The 19,990-nt window shown below is 38.3% G+C and overlaps 1 protein-coding gene across 3 annotated transcripts in view; it reads left to right on the top strand.

Moving 5' to 3' along the window:
- The window catches only part of LOC115225311 (cellular nucleic acid-binding protein), a 46,005-nt gene extending 29,787 nt beyond the window's left edge, over positions 1-16,218 (top strand). For 2 of the 3 annotated variants that reach the window (XM_036513997.1, XM_029796257.2), the window contains 4 exons: positions 3,429-3,554; positions 5,773-5,829; positions 10,134-10,338; positions 10,434-16,218. In XM_036513997.1, the coding sequence (XP_036369890.1) occupies positions 3,429-3,554; positions 5,773-5,829; positions 10,134-10,338; positions 10,434-10,548 (503 nt within the window). In that variant the 3' untranslated portion in view covers positions 10,549-16,218. The remainder of the gene's footprint in view (positions 1-3,428; positions 3,555-5,772; positions 5,830-10,133; positions 10,339-10,433) is intronic. The other variant, XM_029796258.2, reaches the window with a different exon arrangement.
- The last annotated feature ends 3,772 nt before the right edge of the window (positions 16,219-19,990 follow it).

Here is a 19,990-nt window from a genome sequence, read left to right on the forward strand (position 1 = left end):
ATATGTATGTATATATGTGTTTAAGTATATAATATATATAAATCTATTAATGTGTGTATATGTATGTATGTGTATATATATATATATATATATATATAATATATATATATATATATATATATATATATATAATCGTTTAAAGCACTGGTTCTGATAACCAAAGCTAGGCAACATCGAACCTAGTGAGTACGGGAAACCTAGGTAATATAAGTGTCTCACACTTAGATAAAGCAGTTGAGGGTATGGAGACAAGGAAAGCCCCTGGTCCTTCCACATTCACTGCAGAGATGCTCAAAATATCTGGTAGTGTTGGCTATAGCCTAGTTAACCAGGTGATACATGAGTCATACCCAATGACTGGTGTAGCAGTACCATAGTCAACTGCTACAAAGGTAAAGGTGATGTTTTAGATAAAAAAATTATTTCAGAGGTAGCAAGTTGTTGGATCAGATAATGAAGGTCACGGAAAGGGTCATAGCCCAGCTAATTTGGGAGAGAGTCAGTCTAGATGAGATGCAGTTTGGGTTTGTGCCAGGGAGAAGCATCACTGGTGCTATATTTCTGGGAACACAGCTGCAGGAGAAATACATAGCCAAAGATAAATCTCTGTATCTGGCCTTAGTTAACATGGAGAAAGCCTTTGAAAAGGTTCCTCGATCTCTTTATCTGGTGGTCAATGCGGAAACTAGGGATAGATGAATGGCTTGTGAGAGCTCTGCAAGCCATGTACAGGGACGCTATCACTAAGGTGAGGTTTGGCAACAAGTACAGTGAGGAATTCATGTAGGGGTAGGGGTCCACCAAGGATGAGTCCTCAGCCTCCTCTTATTCATCATACTCCTCCAAGCAATAACAAAGGAATTCAGAACGGGATGCCATTGGGAGCTCCTATGCTGATGACCCTGCTCTAATTGCTGAGTCACTATCGGAACTAGAGGAAAAGTTTCAGGTGTGGAAGCAAGGATTAGAATCGAAGGGCCTTAGTCAACTTAGCTAAAACCAGTTTTAATATGTAGGAAGGCAGACAAAAAAAAAAAACAAATCCTTTCAAGTAGATGGCCATGCTTGATCTGTAGAATAGGCATAGGTAGAAACTCTATAAGATGTACCCAGCAATATCAAAGGAAGGCTAACTGGGAAGATAGTTTTTGTATGTGTGCTATAAACACTGAAAATGTGCAGAGAACAGCTTCTGTCACTACAAGTAGTTGATAGCTTCTGTTATCTAGGGGACCAAATCAGTTGTTGGGGTGGATGCCCTGTAAGTGTAGCTGGGGCAAAGTTTAGAGTTCCTACCTCTGCTGGTGACAAAAGGCCTCTCACTCAGAGTAAAAGGTAGACTGTATAAAAGCCATACTACATGGCAGGGAAACATGGTCCGTGACTGCTGAGGACATGCATAAGCTTGCAAGGAAGGAAGCCAGTATGCTGTGCTGGATGTGTAATGTCAGTGTGCATATACAACAGTGTAAGTACTCTGAGAGAAAAGTTGGATTTAAGAAGCATCAGTTGTGTGCAAGAGAGATGACTGTCCTGGTATGGTCATGTGTTGGGAATGAATGAGGACAGTTGTGTGAAAAAGTGTCATACTATAGCAGTTGAGGGAACCCGTGGAAGAGGTAGACCCAGGAAGACCTGGGATGTGGTGGTGAAGCACAACCTTCAAACATTGGGCCTTACCGAGGCAATGACTAGTGACAGATATGCAGTGCTTGAGAAGATCCGACAAGCCAAGTGACACCATAGCCCGTGGCCTATGCCAGTGGGTGTAACCAGCCCACTTACGAGTACCCCTCATTCATTTGACAATAAACTTTGCTTGCAAAGACCTATTGAGGCAAGTGAAATCAAATCAAAATCGCTGATGTCACCATGACAATACCGCCTGATTGGTACTCATGCCAGTGGAACGTTAAAAGCACATCTGAGTGTGATCATTTCCAGGGCCATGGATTGGTTCGTGCTGGTGGCTTGTAAAAAGCATAATTCAAGTGTGACCATTGTCTGACACATGAAAAACATTCAAGTGTCCAGAGGCGTGTCCACAATATTTGCTTGTAACTTTAATTTTTTTACATACAGATTTGAAGATCTTTCTGATTAAATTTGACATTTATGGGCAGGCAAATTTAAAACACTAAAATTTAAATTCTTAATACACCTTACCTGTTTGATTTGTTACTAAAATTATCCCAGATGTCAACAGCCAACAATTTTTCCACTTTTTAAAATGAGGTACATTAATTTGAATTAAATAAAATACAGGTATAATTGGCACAAGATTTTACTCTTTATAATATTTCATTCAAATATTTTCATAAAGTAGAAAACTCTTTCACTAGTCAATATACCATGTACTCTCACACATTTACATAACAGAATGCATCTAATAAAAAAGGCTTATTAACAGGTGAGGCAAAGGTGAATACAGGTGTGTAATATACTGAAAATTAATGTATTTCTCACTTTCACATTTGTAATAAAATGAAAGGAATATATGAGCATTTGCCACATGCAAAACCTATCTTCCTAGTTAGCCTTCCTTTGATATTGCTGAGCTTCTTATGTGTCCATAGCTTACACTGGATACATCTTATGGAGTTTCTACCTACTATCAAACAACAAAATATAGTTGTTATAATTTCTGTTGTGGAACTGCCCAAAGGACCCTTTACAGGGGCACTTTGCGAAACAAACACATATACGAGGGCTCAACTTGATATTCTTTCAGCCCCCTCTCCTCCTCCTCCCAGTCTGCTAATTTTTTCCGTTACATCCATTTTTCCCAGTTTATGGAAGTCAATATTTTTTTTGACATCCATCTCAGTTAATTTTGTTTCTCTCCCAGTTCAGTTCTTTCTGGATGTGTAACTGAGATGCGATGTCAACCTTGCATTATCTCAAAAAGCTATGAGGATTTGATAATGTGACCCCCCCCCTTTTTTTTTGGTGATTTCATAGAAGAATCAGGTATGGCTGGATTTGGCCGGTTCAAACAAATAAAGGGGTATTATTTTTGGTCACTTCTGATTGGCCTGAACACTAAAGGGCTAAAGCCTGGTACCTTTATTGATCTCTTCTGTTGAGTCACTTTGATGGGGATGTAAGTACACTGACACTGGCTGTTGAGCAGTGGAGATGAAGTGACAAACACAGGAGCACACATGCATATGATGGGCTTCTTTCAGTTCCTCTTTGCCATACCCACTCAATGCCTTGTCCAGACCAGGTGCCATGTAGTGGGGCTGAATCCTGAAGTATATGGTTGGAAGCAAGCCTCTTACACAACTGTGCCTGTGCCTGTGAGGCTCTGCAGACAAAATCATTTTCATGAATGATATTTACTACTCCTGTCCTGTATTTGACATGTTTTTCCCGTCTCATCTTGTATGATTTTTGACTATGGGATTTCCATATTTTTATTGCAGAAAAGTGTTACAAGTGCAACCGCTACGGTCATTTTGCAAGAGAGTGCAAGGTGGAGATAGACCGTTGTTACAAGTGCAACGAACACGGCCATATTGCTAAAGAATGTAATAAGGAAATAGACAGTGGTAAGTTAAGCTTCTTGGTTTTCTTTGCATATCTATTTCCCTTTCTCTTTTCTTTCCCCTTCCATGTCTACTATTTTCTGCCTTCCCTCTCATTAATTTGCCCGGATTCCTCGCTTGTTAGCTCTACCCTTTCCTCTCTCTACTGCTTTCTCTACTTGTTTTATGGTTTTGTTAGGCATGGCCTCCAAGACAGGGAAGCATGGATATTTGGTTTGAATTCTTGCAACTGGACTCTATTAAAATTAATTGAAGGGATCAGTGCCCTGGCCAGATGGTTGTAATCCACTGTACTCATACAAATTTAGTCCATTGTTACACTTCTGTTCACCCAGTAACACTAAAAGACTATTGAAGAAGATACCCAGTCAGAGCCAAACTGTGGTCACATGCAACCTGTGGATCTTTCTAGGTAACATTTCCTGTTGAAAATTTACCTTGAACTTATTTTAAATAGTGCAGCCCACAAGATGATGATCCATGTTTCATGCAACCTGCTTCTCGCAAAAGTTTGTCAATGCCTGCACTAGCCTAATCTGCTGTACTGCAATCTTTCCATGCAATGTAATGAACTAAGTTCCCCTCACAGCAGTGGCTACAGCTGCTTTTCTCCAGTATAGTGCACCCAGGATCATTCCTTTGAGATATTGAGGGGGCAGTGGTTTGACTTGCTAAGTTTAAATGGATAGCCAATCTTGTGGATGGTGTCTGCAGTGTCCTTCAAAATGATGTGATCTAAAACGAATTTGGCTTCTATTTCTACCATGTTGACATCCATGTAGAGGCTTGTGTAAAATATAATTATGATGGGGTGGTGGAAACTAAAAGGGGTCTAAATTTCTGGCGAAAAACTTTGTGCCATTGGGTTTGTGGTCCTTTTTTAATTTCAATTAGGAGCAGGTAACTAAACTAAGACACTGTACCATTTCCAGTTAGCTTTAGTGTAGATTCATTCACACAACAGACAATCGTTGCTTTTCCCGTCTTCATTTATCTGTAGATATAGTGGAAAGAATCTGTCTTGAGGCTTTTCACCACTTGGAAGATTTCCAATCTTCCAAATTCTTCTGGGAGGTAATTCTTGTTTGAAATTTTGATCTGCCTGCTCTTTGTTGGAAAATTTTCTCATGGGAAGAAAAGAATGGGTTAAGGATTCAGACATTCGGTCTCAGTGTTGTGAAAGGACTTGAGGAGGAGGCTGTGTTTAATTTTATGTATTTCATGCTTTATTTTTGAACATTTTTGTTTATAATTTAATGAAAAGAAAAAGGTTGTAATGTTTTTGTTATTTTTTGTGTTTTGTTGCTTCCACACCAAACTGTTAAACCATTTTAATATATATATATATATATATGTATATGTATTTATGTATATATGTGTGTCTATGTATGTGTATGTATAGATGTGTGTGTGTATGTATGTATATATATATATATATTTATAAATAAAATAAATGTTGATCTTAACTTCTGCTTAAGAATGTTTTGTAGTACTGGGCACTTTCTCTCCTTGTCTATTCCTTTAACCCTTCCATCATCATATTTTTGTTAAGATACATTATAAATTTTTTTAATTTAAACTGTTGTGGGGTTTTTTAATAGAAACATCTATTCTCAGGTGGCTCTATCTAGTCTTTTAAAAAAGTTTGAGTATATGAAATGTGTATATAAAATATAATATTCATACACAGACAAATTACTCACATTCGATTACTGCACCATTCCTATCCATCACGCCTTTCTTTTCTTTTATTTGGGTGTGCGTGTTTGTCTTATATAGAGGCAGGTGTGTTCTAGGGGTGTTCCATTTTGTGTTTTGGAAAGACTGAAGGCCACATGAACCTCAGGTGTATGTGTGTGTATATATGTACATATGTATGTATGTGTGTGTATATATATATATATATATACACACACACACACACACACAGTGTGTGTTTATATTGTATTATACATGAAATAGTTATGGTTTTCATATACTGGAACTGATTATTTGCTTTTGAAAAAAAATTTTTTTACCCCCAAATTTGCTCTGTTTTCTAGATTTTCTGTAACAGATAAGTTTGAGTTGCCATGATACAAGGATTAGTTAGTGCCACGTCAAACATTACTTGCCGTAGAAGCTGAGGTCAGTTTTTGTGCAGTGGCTTGCCTTAAAAACTCGCCCCTGATGTTCTTGTTAATCCTGTTAATCAGCTTATCTTAATTTTTCTTTTGCACAGAGGGGCCACCGTTTCGTGGCACAGATGGAACTGGCAACTATAAGTATTCTTCGTCAAGTAGGTGTACCTCTAAAACTATGTAGAATTTTGGCATAGAACATTATCATTATTATTTATTATTTAACTCCTTTCCCAACTTCTTCCTTCTAATATTCAGTGTTCTCCCTGAGAAGCATGAACTATATGTTTCCCCTTATTTAGGTCAATTTGTCTTGAAAACCCTTCTAACCCAGGGTGTTATCTGAATACCCTAGCCACACACCTGCCTACTTCTGCATCCTCTCTCTCTTTTTCCCCCTGATCATAGTTGTTACACTTGCAGCAACTGCAATGCGCTAACAGTTACATACACATGTAACCAGTTAGTTTTATATAATTTTCTAAGGGAGTATATTTGTTTTTAGGTCACCTGACATATAAGGGGTTAATTATTACTTAGTTTCCTTGGATATTAGCTTGGATCTCCCTCTTTCTTTTCCAGGGGATAGTAAATGGTCTTAGGGGTTAAAGTTTGAAAGGTGATGGTGGTGTTTACGTGGCAGTATCAGTTAGTCTCCATGTTTTGGTGGTTGATTGTCAGATGGTGGCAAGCCTTTGAAAGTAACCAGTCATTTAGAATTCATCCCATTTTAAATTGAACAAAATGGGCTGGTTTCAATTTCTAGCTTGGATTTTTTTTTCTCTAAATTGGAGACAAGGGAGGTTCAAGCTGGAGCTAAATTGTATTCATTAACCATCTCCACAGATGGATAGAAAAGTCAAATGGGTTAGAAAAGTCATGCATGCACAAACAATTGCCAGAGGTGTTTTCTAAATATTTATAATTAAACAGAAATGTCTAGGTTTTCTTTTGTCTCGAGTTGGTGGTTCTGTTGGTATTTCTTTGGCACAGCCCACAGGGAATATCTTCTACCATTCCTAGTTGCAGCACCAATGAAATCTAGTAGATTTTTGATGGTGCTTGGAAATCTTGGAGCCAACTCTGATAAATTAGATGTAATTTGTAAAGTAGTAAATGATTCTACAAGCAACAGGAGTCGATGCAGTAAAGGAGAGCCATTCTCCCTTGGCAAGAATATGCATTTAGTAGGTTGTGAGAGTTTTGGAAATTGAAAACCCATTCCTACACTTAGTAGTATTGACTCCTGTTGTTAATTATGATTTGGAATTTACACTGATTTAAATACTGTTCAAACATCACTGGTAATTATTAGTGTCATAGGATATGAAATAAATTTGTGGTATTGTTACAGTTACTTTTTAAATTAGAAATGTTTACTTCACCTCAGAGAAAAAATAAGCAGAATTCTGGTTTAAGCACCCAGTATCCCCCCTCGATTTTTTTTTTTTTTTGAATCTTCAGAAATTTTTTGCAAATTAGTTTTCTACATATGTAAATTCACATGATTATGCAAAAAAAGATTTTTTCTTCATGGCGATTTAGCGTCTCAAGACCCTACCCTACTCCGTGTGTGGTATGGGGTTTTCCCCTCCCTCTAATCAATTGAATTTTCTGAAAATTCCAAAAGATAAGTTGTGTGGGATTTATATGGTGTACTTAAACCAGAATTCCATTGGATAAATATAAAATAGGCAGCCAAAACTTAATACCGTACGTGACTTTTCTTCACCTTCTGAATTTTTGCATTGCTTTCCTAAGGAGAACACTGACATGCAGTGACTGTATGATAGATGTTTTTACATTAATTTAACTTTCTTTCCTTCTGTTGTCTCCATCTATTATTTCATAATTGCCTTCTTTTCTCTCTTCAGCTTTTAGCATTTATCTCATCTGAAGCCTTCTTATCTTCCCATTCTCTTCCTGTGTTTGTTAGTGTGTATATTGAGGTGGAGGGGTTAGTCCACATTACTCTGTAAGGAACTGATTTCTCTGGTGTATATATTCTCCCCTGGATGGGCTGCCAGTCTGTCACAGGATTACTCATTTTTACCAGCTGAGTGGATTGGAGCTGCATGAAATATAGTTGTGCCCAAGAACACAACACATCAGCCAGTCCTGGAATCAAAACCACAATCTTACAATTATGATTACAACACCCTAACCACGGTGTACCTCTAGTGCCTGTCTATATAACTATCATATGATAGTTATTAATATGTGTATAAAACTATCTTACGAGACAGTTCACAACCTCTTGGGAGGGGCTCATGTCAATAAGATGACATATCTACTGCTTTAATTAATCCAATTATGTAAAAGCAGACATGCAAGACAAAAATGAAATATAGGGAGCAAGCTTTTGATACTAGGTGCTGCCAACTTACAGTGAATTTCTCTGTAGAAGAAAATTGTTACTTAATGTTCATATTTCCATGCTTGCATGAGTCAGGAGTTTAAGGTGGATTTTCCTACAGCTGAATTGCCAACTCTTCACCTGTTTCTAAGTAAGGTAATATTTCTCTGATCATATGCATTTTTGAGGAAGATTTGGAACACACCCCTTGCATAGCAGTTGCACTGGTTTACAGAAACGCTGCTGGAGGTCATGGGGCAGTATTCTTTATTACTACAACAGATAAAAAATATTAGTAGTATGTAGCTATGTGGAAGCATTTCCTCCAAACATCTCTAAGTAGATATACGTAATGAAAGAGTGTACATTGTCAATAAAAGGTGATATGTAGCCAATTAGCAAGGAAGGATACATTAGGTAATGTAGTCCTAGATACACTGTTGCATGGTGTTGTGTTCAGGTTTTAAGCACATGGCCACCATGTTCTTCACTAGGATGGTCTTTAAATTAGATTTAGACTGTATCCTTGCTTGGTTTCCCAAGAAATTCAGGTACCCACTGATTAAGACAACCAAGTACAATCGCTGGGTGAGGACAATCTCATTCTCTCTGACCCTTCATAGTTGAATTTTGCTTGAAACTTTCACAAGGAGCGATAATTATCTATCTTTCCATTCTCCTCTTGTCTGTACTAATATTGTACTAAAACATTGTAAACTCACCTTATTGCTGTGCTAATATTTTCCCTGAAAATATCTATTCCTTGCCCTCCTAACAACTTCTTGGAACGCATGTCACTGCATTTGCTCACTCTTCTCTGCTTGTCTTTCTGCTTGTTTTCTTCAGTCTGCATTTTCACTTCTCTGTCCCCCCTCCCCCTTGTTTCCGTCCCTTGCTAGCATAGATCTGCTCCAGTGCAGCATCTCGTCACTTGACATTGCTTAATGTTATATGATTTTTTTAAGACTTAACAGTTGCACTGAATGAAGCATTGTTTTTATTTGGTGTTAGGGATTAAGTGAACTATGCTAAATACCCTCCATAGAAATCATTGCAACAACATGCACTAAATTATCTGGCAACCTACCTGTGGTGTTTCTTTCTACCTTCCATACTTCTCTACTTGAAATACAAGTACTGAAGTGATTTGTGTCAATTTTGGGAATTAGTTATTGAAGGAAGCAGTAAAAGAACAAAATTTGGGGGTATTTTGGTTAGGTTTTTAGTTTAAAACCTTTCACTATAATCCTTTGTTTTAAGTTGTAGGTTGTGAGGGAAATCTAGTTGTTACTTACAGCAGATAGTGACTATGGATGCTGCTTTGTTGGCTCTGCAGATGCAGTCACAATATACCGTTTGCTTGTTTTTGTTGGAGGTTGTTGGGCAGCTCTTGTGTCCTTTGTCTATCAGTTGGGTTATCTTGACCAGCTTGAATACTTCTCTTCCAACCTAGCTGCAATGGTGAAGTCACTCTACAATACAAGTTGTGTATTCACTCATAGCTTAACCCTTTTGTGACTATATTTACATAGAAATCATTTTCCAAATATCCTTGTAGTTAAGCTGATGTTCAGAGCATCAATTACCATCAAATTTTGAAGAGTGGTCACTTTAAAACCCGGAGCTTGTGTTGTAGAACCAAGAGTGGTCTCCGAGAGGGGTGGGTAACTGAAGGACTTATATAGAATTGCACTTTCCTTAGTTAACCCTTTAGCATTAAGATTACTCTCTCAATTGTACTGCTTATTTCTTCATGACAATGTGTAGGGTAAATGTAAGAGGTAGGATCTAGTTGGTTTGAAAATAAAGCAGGTAGAATATTTTGGCCTGATATGGTTGGTTTAAATGCTGAAGGATAATCCTGGTCAGTTTTTCTCAGCTGGCCATGGGTCACATATAATTGATGTATATGTTTAACCTCAGGTTCATTTGTTGTTACAGAGATATTTCAGCTGTGGCCATGCCAGTTCCTCAGTGATTGTGTCCAGGCTCTGTCATTGCCTTATTTAGTGGGTTTAGAAGTTTTAAAAAATTATTTTTCTTGACTGTCTGAGCCCTCTATGTGGTTTGTCTTTTATTTGGTGTTAATGTTATTTTACATTGTAGGATCATGTTACAACTGTGGCAAGAGTGGTCACATCCAGAGGGAGTGCCTGGTGGCCAGCTCAAAACCATGCTATCGATGTGGTGTAGCTGGCCATATAGCTCGGGAGTGTTCTGATGAGCGACGAGATGACCGCAAGTGCTATAACTGTGGTATGACGGGTCACATCTCCAAGAGCTGTCCAGAAAGTGGCAAGAACTGTTACAAGTTAGTAGCTCTCTCTCTCTTTATCTTTCTCTTTTTGTGTTTTATCTTTCTCCTCAATTATGTAATCTAATTTCATGTTTCTGTTTATCTTTTAGGTGTGGTGAAAGCGATCACTTGGCCAAGGAGTGTCCTAGTTTAAATCTAACCCAGTGCTATACATGCAGGGGGACAGGCCACTATGCTAGGGATTGTAACAACCAGGTGCTCTAAATATGCTGTGGAGCCATACACTCCCCCCTCCGAAGTTTTTTTTTTTATATTTTGTTTTGCGTGCTGCTCTTAGAAACCAACCCATCCCCCCAAAAGAAAGAAGTACCACTACCACCAACCTGTGGTAGATGTTGATAATTGAAACCTGGGGAGTTGCAGCAGTCAAAATGCCCCCTCTCTTCCCCCCACACAGCAGCCCAGACCATCCATGTGTTAGAAGGAAGTGGGTGGCCTTTTTTTTATGGTGGGGGGGTCTAGGTGTTTTTTTTTTTAATCCCCCCTCCCTCAAAACAAATTATTCCTACTAAAAAGCCAGCAATTCTTTTTCTTTTGTAGATTTCGAGCTTTTATCTTTTTTATTATAAATTTCTTTGATAGACTAAATAACTTCACCACTGCTCTCATCCCTATTTCTTTGGGGCTTACTACTTACACTATAAATTAATTGCAGAAACACCCTTTGTTCCTTGAAAGTTGTGGGGTAAATTAAAACACTCCTCTAGCCCGTCCTTGAAAGATTTTTTTCACTAAAAACCATGAATTTAGTAGTATTTCTGCTGCCACATCCTTCATACCTCTGCCCTCTGTAGAAAAGGTTTTTGTGGTAGATGACAGCCTGGTCTGTGGCAGTCTTCCAACAAATGAAAACTTCTTAAACATGCAGAGAGGACTGGACCCCTTTTTAATCTTATTCTCGTCTGTCTTAAACATTTAAACTATTAATAGCATCAACACAGTGTAGGAGAGATGTTGGATTGTCAGATAAATTTGTTCATTTTAATTCCAACTGTTGTACTAATTCCCTAGTGGATCCTTGTGAATGAATCATTCAATTGATCTTCACTGAATTGAACAGGCTGGCTGAAATGTAAGGGTATCAGAAAGATCACACCTCTGTACACAGCACAAATACCTTGGGTGGTTTTGCAACCTTGATTGAAAGTGAAAATTTATTTAAATTTCAAAATTGATAAACAAAAGATGTAGAGGAAGAACAGAGCTACATAAAACACAAGAAATATTTTTTGTGTTTTTCAAATAACTTTGGAAAGAAATGAACAAATTTATCTGACAATTAACTGTATATATGGAGTTTGCATTTGCTTGAGACTGATTCCTTTTGATGCTAGCCAATTTCATTCCCTACGAAAAGTAGAACTGTGGAAACTGAGTAGCACCAGAGTGGATCTTGTCTTTAGTTTGTGTCAATTGCCTTGTGTAAATTATTTAAAAAAAAAAAATCGTTCTCTGTAAAAGGGGAGGCAATTGAATGCGCCTGCAGGTGTGTACATATATACATACATATACATATATATATTCTAAATATGTGGGACCACTGTGGTGTATTAGAATTCTTAATGGCTTTAGTAGAAATAATGATGGGTAAAAATTAGTTTCAGGCATACTTAGTTCATCTTGTCCATCAATTTGAACTTTTAGGGTTTTGCTGGGGTGGGTAGGGCTTCATTTGAACCTATTCACCCCTACATGCATGCACACATATACAGGCAAGCATAGATCTGCAGGATTTGCTCTTTAATATTTCAAAAGCCAGTTAAGTTAGCTTTAGGAGATTATTAGGATAGATGTCTGTAGATTGATATACTGAATGCATGTGCAATGACCTTGACTGCTAACACCGAAGGTCATAAAGAGGCTGCTTTATGGTTTGTCTGAAATTGTGGGCCTCAGAGCTTACTCTGAAGCCTACATTCATGTCGATGTTCTCCAAAATAATTATAGGCAAACACTATAGATATATTAGGTAAATATATATGTGCACACATACTACTTAAATGTTTGTGTGGTGACTGTAAAGAGTGGGTATTGATTTTATCTTGTTTTCCACTTAACCATCCAATAAACGTCAATACTAACATGTGAAAGACTTAGTGACTCAAGATGCAAATAATTTCAAAGAAGGTCCTGCTTTGTGTAAGTTTCTTACTTAACCAGAGTTTTCTGCAGGGGGTGGGTAGCAGTACTACCACAGTGCATATTTCCCAAGCACACTTTGTTTTATTAACCCCCTAAAGTCTAGTCTTTTAATCTTAACTGATGTACACCCCTTGTGAGACACTTGGTGTGGTAGCTTAATTGTAATGGCTGTGGTTAGCAGGATCACTAGAGTTGTGGTTTCAGTGAGGCCTCTTCACATTTTGATTTCATACCACATCAGGGTCAAATTTGCCTTTTGTCTTTCTGAGGGGCGGTAAAATAGGTACCGGTCTATATATATATATATATATATAATGTGTATATATATATATATATATCAGATTTTATTCCCTCTTTCAATTTAAGGCTTTGTGTGATCTGTCTTGGAAATAATAATAAAGCTGACAGTAGATATAGATATGTTGACCCAGTGTCACTTGGCATTATTCCTTTCACTTTTTCCCCCTCCCCTGCTTCATATACAATCCCCACCCCCCTTGAGAAATCATTTAAACCCATTCCCTCCCACACCAGACTTGCCCCCCTGACCCCACTGTGTGGCGGCTGAGCAGTTGTAGTTTTCTACATCCTGGATGTGCTTTTTAAAATTTTTTTTTTATAGCTTTTAAAGATTTTAATCTGGAGTGTGAGCATGAACAAGACACTCCACTCACTAAAGTGTGAGGTGAGATGGTTTTTTTTTCTTTTTTTTTATGAATTTTAAAAATGGCCCTGAAATTTTGTCTGTTGCATTTTTCCAGAAAAGGGGTCGCCAGAGGAAGAAGCTGGATTGTGTTTAGATGAAGCTTTTCAATCTTAACTGTTGATGTTCCTGGAGGGGGGCCCTTCCCGGGCTGCTCCTGGTTGTTTTTAAGTTTTTCATGCATGCATGTATATTGAATTATATGCATGTGTTGCATATTTTTTCTTTTCTTTTCTTTTTAAATGTGTTTAACGGTGGAGAGAGAGAGAGAGAGAAAGAGATGGGAGAGAGATAGAGGCGGAGGTGTAGGGGTCGTGATAGGTGGGGTGGAAGAGATAAAGATGGGGGCATAGGGAGTAGTCGGGGAGTAAGAGGTAGAGGGGAGATAAGGAAATTTTAGTTGACAAATTAAAATTTTTTTTTTTTTGAGGTGAACAACGTCGTTAAAAATCCTCTCCCTCAGTACTTGAGGGGGTGGGTGAGGATTTTGGTGGAGGCCCTGGTGCATGAATGTGGCACCATGTGGGTGAATGAGTTTTTTGGTAGAGAGGCCCAGGTGCACTGATGTGGCATCTTGGGGTGGGGGAGATTGTATCCGTGTCGCAGCTAACAGTATGGTGGAGTAGGGAGTTGTAGATACAGTGGGGACTGTCGTGTGCCGTTCCTCGACGACAGCAGCACCAAAGACGATGAAGAGGAAGGAAGAGGTTAATGAGAGGGAGGGGAGAAAACTAGAAGGGAGTAAGTTTTGAAATGAAGATGAGTTGAGATAAGATGAAGAATTTAAATCACTGAATAACGAAGAAATGGAGGTAATGAGACAGAGGGGAGAAAACTAGCAAGAGGGAATAGTTTGAGATGAAGATGAAGACAACATACCATACAAAGAGGATTTTTAAAAAAAATAACTAAACCAAAGGAATATATATGATATTTTCCACCACAGTTTTCTAGTGGTGGGATGTATTTTTATAGGCAGCAAAGAAGGAAGATGAGAGAGAGAGAGAGATGGAGAAGAGAGGAGATTTGTATATAAATCAGCTTTAAGTATCGTCGCTCTCGTTGATCAAATTTATCTGACAATTCATCAGACTAGTGCCTTGTGCAGTTTTTCAAGAGTTCCTAAATTCGGTTTGAGAAGCGTCTCGGTATTGCCATCATAGCAGCACCACCACCACTACCCCCAGTCCATTTTGTGAGTCTTATTGATAAGTCTTTTGAACAAGTTTTTTTTTTCTATATCTCCCTTTTTATACATATCTGTTTAGATGTCTACAGATAAATGTATAATTGTATATAGCCTTTCTTAGCAGTGAAGGGTGTCATTAGGTAGGGGTGTACCGGGCAGTGAGCTAGGCTGTCTTTGTATCCACAGTAACATAAAGATGAGGTTTGCTGTCACCATGCTAGATTTTTGTGTAGGGTAGCTCTAGTGAGTTGAGGAGTACTTTGGTCTCATAGAAATGATGTTCTAGCTGTGTTCTACATGATTTTTCCATAAACAGGTGGCAGTTTAGTTGAATAGAATGGGGTATCTGTTATTATGCTGGGGTGGCTCTCTAGCCTGTTGTATGAATGTAGAGCATATAAGGTTTCTTGCACCAAAACCGTTAATATTGTCAACTGTACTGACACTAATATCTCGAGCCACTTTTCAAATAGTAATCTGGCACCAAATTTGTAGCAATTTTGCAGTTTTTACTTAAGAATCTTCATCAGTTACACACTTTCTTAAACCTTCAGTCATACAATGGAGGTGGTGGGAGGGTCATCTCTGTTAAAGTTCTAAGAATTCGTTTGTTTTTATTTTGGATGTCTTAACAGCTTCCATTTAAATCTAGCTTTAAAAACTAACATCAATGTTGCATATATTGATCTGACCACATGTATGTACATGTGTACGCCCCTAAGAGTTACGAGTGCTTTAGGTGCAATGAAGTATTTGCCATCTTATGATGGTGGCATCAGGTAGGTTTTATGAAACAGGGATGATAATTTGGGGCCCCAGGTAAATGTATGTGGTGAGACACACCCTTGCTGTGCTGTGCCGGTTGTTTGGCTTTAGGGTTCTTAATTTTTTTTTTATCTGTTTTCTGTCCTGTAAGTTGTTAGGAAGACGAAGGAGACATGGATTTTTTTCTTTCTTTTTTTCCCCTTTTTAGCTTAGCTGTTTTCTGTTTTGTGTTGACTCTATACCTACCTACACATAATCTCCATAAATATCTTCATTGATTTCCCCATAGAAAAAGGGTCGGTTTAGGATTTCATAACTCCCACAATATCTCGATCCTGTGTGTGAGGATTTTTTTCAAGTTGTATGTTACTGTTTACTTTTCTTTCTTTTTTTTTTCTGTTCATTTGTCTTGTTGAAAATTTTTTCTTAAATTAAAAAAAAGGGTGCAGGATTTGTACCTAAATAGAATATTAGGGTTTTTTTTTCAAGCAAGCTATAAGCACATGTAGTTTTTGATTTTTATTATTTTCCTTCTTCCAATATCCACCATCTGTCTATTCCAAAAAAAAGCAAAAAAGCAAAAAGCTCTTTTATTGTTTTAAGGGCGGTAGATTGCCAGAATTGATAGAGCATCAAACGAAGTGCCTTGTGGTATTTGGTTACATCCCTTTACGTTCTGAGTTTGAAAATCCCGCCAGGGTTGACTTTGCCTTTCATCCTTTCCAGGGAGGGGTCGATAAAATAAAGTACCAGACAGTACTGGGGTCGATGAGTCATCGGCTATTCCATCCGCCCCATCCCATGTTTTAATTTTGTCCTGTTCCCCCTACTTCCCCATCAAGTGTTGATATTAGAGCACACCCTTATATTCTCCCCCCCCTCCTTTTATTAGCCTTAAACAACAATGTTGCATGGATCACTAATAAAATATCATTATTGTTCCCCTTTATCCAAATCCCCTCCCCACTTTTTTTAAACTCACATTTTAGCTATTTCTCTTGTATTTTTTGTCTCCTGAATGTTGCAGAGGGCACTGGCGAATGTTTTTGTAATAAATTTGGATTCCCTAATTTCATTTTGATTCATATTGTGTTTTTTTCTTTTTTTTCCTCTTTATTGCTGTCAATGAGTCTGTGAGGATTTGCATAACTATGTCATGCCTGTTAGAAATAAATGTGTGTGTGTGTGTGTGTATATAATATATATATATATGTATATATAAGAGAAAGCCTACTCTCTGTATATGAAGAGTAAAGACCCCCTTCAAGTGATTAATGACCATGTGATTGCATCTAGAAGGTTCTGCTCTGAGGCACATGTCCAGGCAAGACCAGCCTCTCCTCTCCATGCCACTTTCCAAGGGAAGGGGCTTAGGCTGATACAGCTTGGCACCACTCAAATTGCAGTTCATTTTTACAGCTGAGTGAACTGGAGCAATGTGAAGTAAAGGATCTTGCTCAAGACCATAACACATAGCCTGGTCCAGGTATTGAGCAACAACTTCATGATTGTGAGCCTGATATTCTAACCACTGAGCCATGCAACTCCACTACACCGTGTGAGTATGGTCGTGTGATACTTTGTGAACGAGGCCAGCTGTGTAATAAAGCGCCAATTTCTAACTGGAGGGAACCTGTGGTAGAAATAGACCAAGGAAGACATGTGGCAAGGCATGACATTTGAATGTTGGGCCTCATGGAGGCGATGACTGGGGGGCTGATAACTTTGGTGATATGCCAAGCAGTGTCATACAACTGGCATGTAAAAGTACCCATTACACTCTGGGTGTTAGGAAGGGTATCCAGCTGTAGAAACCATGCTAAATCAGTCTGGTGCAGCCCCTCAGTTTGCCAGCATGGACATTAAATATGTGTGTGTGTGTGTGTGTGTGTGTGTGCACAAATGTATTATACACATTGTGTACATATTTAGATGCAGGAGTGGCTGTGTGGTAAGTAGCTTGCTTACCAACCACATGGTTCCTGGTTCAGTCTCATTGTGGCACCTTGGGCATGTGTCCTCTACTATAGCCTCGGGCTGACTAAAGACTTGTGGATTTGGTAGATGAAAACTGAAAGAAGCCTATCGTGTGTATATGTTCCCCACACACACTATTGCTTGACTACTAATTTTGGGGTGTTTGTCCCTGTAACTTAGCAGATAGGTAAAAGACACCAATAGAATAAGTGCTGGGGTTAATTTAACTAAAGTATATTGCTCCAGCATGGCCGTAGTCAAATGACTGAAAAGAATATAGATATGTATACTGTAGTACACAATTACAAATTCCAAGATGAAATGTGTTTGACCTCATCCTGACCTTAGGTTTAAGTTTGAAATGAGAAATGTCATTTTCCTGAACCTTGAACAAGCAACATCACAACACTTGTGTCTATCAAGTCCACTGTGAAATGGCTGGTTATGGGAAAATCTCTTCCTTGGAAACAGGTGAGGTTGGTGACGAAGAGAATCTGATCTGCCTCTTCAAATTCTATTTGACCCAAATGAACGTGGAAAAGTGGGTGTTAAAACAGTGTTGCAAATATTTTGTGGCTGTGTGGTAAGAAGTTTAACTTCTCCACTGCCTGGCATCTTGGGCAAGTATCTTCTATAACTTTGATAGAGGATTTTGTTGATGGAAACTGAAAAAAAAAAAAAAGCCAGTCATGCGATTATGTTTGTCCACTATGTGTGTTTACATCCCCTCTAATAGAAGGTTCTGCAAAACATACCAATATAAGTACAACGGTTTAAAGAAAACAGAAGTGTTGTCCATTCTTTCAAGTAAAAATTCTTCAAGGTGGTGCCCTAGCATGGCTGGAACAGGTAAGTTTTGGGTGTTTTGCTTCCATGGTGAATTGGTTTACAATTACTGTGTAAATGGACAGGAGATAACTTGGCTCCTCATCATGAATAAACTGATGGGAATTGGATGGCTTTATGAAAGTTGGCATTGAACATGACACTGGAAGAGAAACATCCACATCTTGTGTTTCTTACTGCTAGTGTCTGTTGTAGATGGCACCAGGTGCACTTCCCATTGCATAGCTCGGCAGGCACCTGTGATGTGGTACGGCTGGTTTCCTCTCTCAACAGGATACTGGTCTGTTGCATCATCACTCATTTTTGCCAGGGAAGTGGAGGTGTAGTGTTGTGCTCTTGAGCAAAACGCATTGCCCAGTTGAACTGAAATGAATATCTTACAATCACGAATCCACCACTCTAACTACTAAGCTGTGCATCTCCACCCGTGACAAACAAATTTGAGCAAGACTGAAACCCACATCAGCTATTTGATACTAGGGTACTAATTGTAATATAACCTAAAACGGGTCAGCAAACTTGGGTATATTACTGAAAGTGGATTAAAAATGAAGTTCTTGGGGATAATCAGACTCCCTAGACAAAAATAAAAGCTTTTATATTGTAGGCAGAAAATGAAAAGCTGCCATTTCAAAGTTAGCATTGTTTTTTGAAAGCTTTGACATCAAGGATACAGTTATAAGGCATCTTAACTGATTCAAAGAGTGCTTCTCTTCTCCAGATTTTTATTCACATAGGTTGTAGATCCCTTTGTGAAATTGTTGATGTTCCAGAAGAGCCTCAAGGGTTGACAAAGAAACTTTTTGAACTTCAATAAGGAAGCTACAATGAATTTGAAAAAAAAAATGTATATCTCACATTTTTGGATGTCAACTGCTGCAATGGCTTTCAAAATAGCATGAGGTGATCAAAAAGTTGCATTTTGCAACAACCGACATTTGTGAACCAGGATAATAGATTTAATAAACCTTTTGAATTCAAAAAGAAATTCCTTTCAGTGTCAAAATATTTTGGGGTAATTGGTTAAAAAAAAAGTTCCCCTGATCTAAAGCTTTTTCTTATGGACAGGATGGAAAGTGGTCCTGGCTTGCCACAGTTATTTTACTGAATTCGTCATTGTTTTCAAAATAAATTGAAATAAAGGCAGTGTATTTCAGAGATATGGTAACAAAGTGGTTAGATATGTGAGCTAAATTAAAAAAATTGCATGTAAATTTTGATAAATTCTTCATTAATTGAAACAAAGCCAGTAGACAGAATTATGGTAAGGAGGATTAAAGTTGATTTAAATTAAAACCTGCCATCAAAATTTTATCCCAAACACCACTTTGAATAATGACAGTTATTTCAATAAATTCATTATTTTCAAATTTAGTTGAAACAAAGACAGTGTATTTCAAAAGAAATATGATAATGGTGGGGTCAATTCTTAGCCTAGAGTAGTCGGTGTTGGTTCAAGAATCTCCACTTAATGCTGAGATTTTGAAAGTATGTTGGATGTCTCTAAATGAAGACTGGTTCTGTGGTGGAATACCTTCACCTTCCATATATGAGTTCCACTGCAGAAACTTTGTGTGTTCTACTGCCAGCCCAGGCAAACTCAAATTTCATCTGCTCTCTGGCATGTTTGTGGTTGAGCCTGGCAGTGAAGGCCTCTGACATTCTCTGCCGCTCTAGACTACATCCATCCTCACTGGTACGTGGGTGGAGATGGTGAGCCCCACTTGGGAAAAGTGACTGTTCCAGCACACCTTCCTTGCTATCCTGTTGGGCAATGCCTTTTCCATTTTGTCTGCTGAGAAACTTTTTAGATAGCAATAGGTGCATGTGTGGTAAGAACTTTGCTTTCCAACCACAGGGTTTTGGGTTCAGTATGTGACACATTGAGCTGATCAAAGCCTTGTGAGTGGATTTCATAGATGGAAACTCGAAGAAGGCCCTTGTATGTGTATGTCTTTGCCCCTCCCATGACCACCACCACTTGACAACTAGTGTTGATGTGTTTATGTCCCTGTAACTTAATA

The sequence above is a fragment of the Octopus sinensis genome, linkage group LG27, assembly GCF_006345805.1.
Source record: "Octopus sinensis linkage group LG27, ASM634580v1, whole genome shotgun sequence".
Taxonomy (NCBI): Eukaryota; Metazoa; Mollusca; class Cephalopoda; order Octopoda; family Octopodidae; genus Octopus; species Octopus sinensis.